A 2531-nucleotide genomic window follows, 5' to 3' on the forward strand; every position below is an offset into this window, starting at 1 on the left:
TTGTCGCCACTCACAGCCCAGGCGACGCGAGCGACCCAGAGCGCCTTCAAGCAGCCTTAGGGATATGCACTTTCGGCTTCCAGTTTGAAGAAAATGAATTTGGGGTGCACTTGGGAGTGGCGCAGCTCCCCCAGACTTCTTTCTCTCCCAGGAGTCGACCTTGCACAGCCTGCTCCATTCTTCCCTTCCTCGCCCGCCATCTCCCCTCCACCTCCCCTTTGCTCCTAGGTGCTTCTCCCCTCTCCTGGAGCAGCATCTTCTCCTTCCTTATCTCATTCTCCCTCCTCCTCTCCTCTTAACTATTCCCGCCTATTCGCAGCCTTCTCCTTGTCATCCTGGCCCTTCTCCTTTCTCTCCATCTTACACCTTTCCCAACCGCACTCAGGCCGCCCCTCAAAACTCTCCTTGCACCCACGCTCTCCATCCACCCCTCTCCCCACTCTCTTCCCGCCCAGCAAACTTCACCATGGAATCTGGGCCTCCTTGGGCAGCCAACCCTATCCCTGGGAGCACCCTCTCTGCCCCCAATGCCACCACACCCAGGCCTGGCCGGGATCAGGAGCTGGCCAAGGTGGAGATCGGAGTCTTGGCCACTGTCCTGGTGCTGGCAGCAGGGGGCAACCTGACGGTGCTGCTGATGCTGGGCCAGCGGGGCCGCAAGCTCTCCCGCATGCACCTGTTTGTGCTGCACCTGGCCCTGACTGACCTGGGCGTGGCGGTCTTCCAGGTGCTGCCCCAGCTGCTGTGGGACATCACCTATCGCTTCCAGGGCTCCGACCTCCTCTGCCGGGCCATCAAGTACCTGCAGGTGCTCAGCATGTTCGCCTCCACCTACATGCTGCTGGCCATGACACTGGACCGCTACCTGGCCGTGTGTCACCCTCTGCGCAGCCTCCAGCAGCCCAGCCAGTCTACCTACCCACTCATCGCTGCTCCCTGGCTGCTGGCTGCCGTCCTCAGCCTCCCTCAAGTCTTCATTTTTTCTTTGCGGGAGGTGACTCAGGGCTCCGGAGAACTGGACTGCTGGGCAGACTTTCGCTTCCCTTGGGGGCCACGGGCCTACATCACCTGGGCCACCCTGGCCATCTTTGTCTTGCCTGTGGCCATGCTCACAGCCTGCTACAGCCTCATCTATCACGAGATATGTAAGAACCTAAAAGTCAAGACGAAGACCTGCAGGGTAGAAGGAGGGGGCTGGAAGACTTGGGGCGAGCCCTTGCCTTCTGCCCCAGCTGCGGCCACGCGAACACTGCCATCCCAGGTCAGCAGCGTCAGCACCATCTCGAGGGCCAAGATCCGAACTGTGAAGATGAGCTTTGTCATCGTGCTGGCCTACATCGCCTGCTGGGCACCCTTCTTCAGCGTCCAGATGTGGTCTGTGTGGGACGAGAATGCCCCTGATGAAGGCAAGTGCGTGGTTGGGGTGAGGGGTGGGGCGAGTGGAAGAGAGCAGGGAAGGGAAAACAGGAGGATTAGGACCGGGTTACAGTGCCTCCCAGGGCCAGGCAGGTAAGAAATAAGTGAAGCAATTCAGAGAGGCGGCGCCTGTCCCGTATGACGGGGCACAGCCACTACGACTCCCATCCAGCTGACTGATGCCACGTAAGTAGCTTTCGTGTGAAATTTCCATTCTTTAAAATTCGGGTAACTAATTTAAATATTTTAAAATACTACGTGGCCCGAATGAAATATGTTCATTGATAGGCTTGGCCAACCAACTGCCAGTTCGCTAAATGAGCATTAGAATGATAGAATAATAGAGTGGAAAGAGATTTTCAAATGATCCAGTCCAGGATGGCAATGCGTGGCCCGTGAACTGTGTCTCTCAGCGCTTTTCCTCCTCCTTTATGAGTTTCTTCTCCTTTCTAGGACTCAGTTTCCTCCTCTGTTCAGTGAGGTCCTGGACTCTTTCCCAGATCCCTCTCAGCCGCCATTCTAAGGCTTCTTGTGCTTCTCTGTTGCCAGATTCGACCGATGTTGCTTTCACCATCTCCATGCTTTTGGGCAACCTCAGCAGCTGCTGCAACCCCTGGATCTACATGGGCTTTAACAGCCACCTGTGGCCTCGCCCCCTGCGCCATCTGGCCTGCTGTGGGAGTCCTGGGCCCCAGATGCGCAGGCAGCTCTCCAATGGCAGCTTCTCCAGCCGCCGCACCACCCTACTGACCCGCTCCAGCATCCTGCCCACCCTCAGCCTCAGGCCCAGCTTCAGTGGGAGGCCTGGGCCAGAGGAGTCACTGAAGGAGTCAGAGCAGGTGGATGGGGAAGGCGTCACTGAGACAGGCATCTTTTAGGAGACACTCCCTGGAATCTGGTGCTGCTCACGGAGCTAAAGGAGGGAGGATCTCTATTCATCTCAGCACGGGGTGTAAATGCTGGGGGGGTCAGGGCTGGAATTAGGGGAGCCCAGTTTGAGGCAGCGTGAGCAGGCCAGAGGGCTACCCGTTGTGTCTGGCCTGCCCTCACCGGCTTCTAATCTCACATGCTAGGCGTCAGGAAGCATCAAACTGTCTGCTCCCTTGATCCTGCCA

At 57.8% G+C, this 2531-nt stretch overlaps 1 protein-coding gene across 1 annotated transcript; it reads left to right on the forward strand.

Moving 5' to 3' along the window:
• The first annotated feature begins 399 nt into the window (after positions 1–399).
• On the forward strand, positions 400–2294 carry AVPR1B (arginine vasopressin receptor 1B). Its single transcript, XM_039881889.1, has 2 exons — positions 400–1406; positions 1966–2294. Exons 1-2 carry the CDS (start codon positions 467–469, stop codon positions 2292–2294), a joined length of 1269 nt encoding a protein of 422 aa, XP_039737823.1. The 5' UTR covers positions 400–466.
• Positions 2295–2531: the final 237 nt, after the last annotated feature.

The sequence above is a fragment of the Pteropus medius genome, unplaced genomic scaffold (genome assembly GCF_902729225.1).
Source record: "Pteropus medius unplaced genomic scaffold, Ma_sr-lr_union100, whole genome shotgun sequence".
Taxonomy (NCBI): Eukaryota; Metazoa; Chordata; class Mammalia; order Chiroptera; family Pteropodidae; genus Pteropus; species Pteropus medius.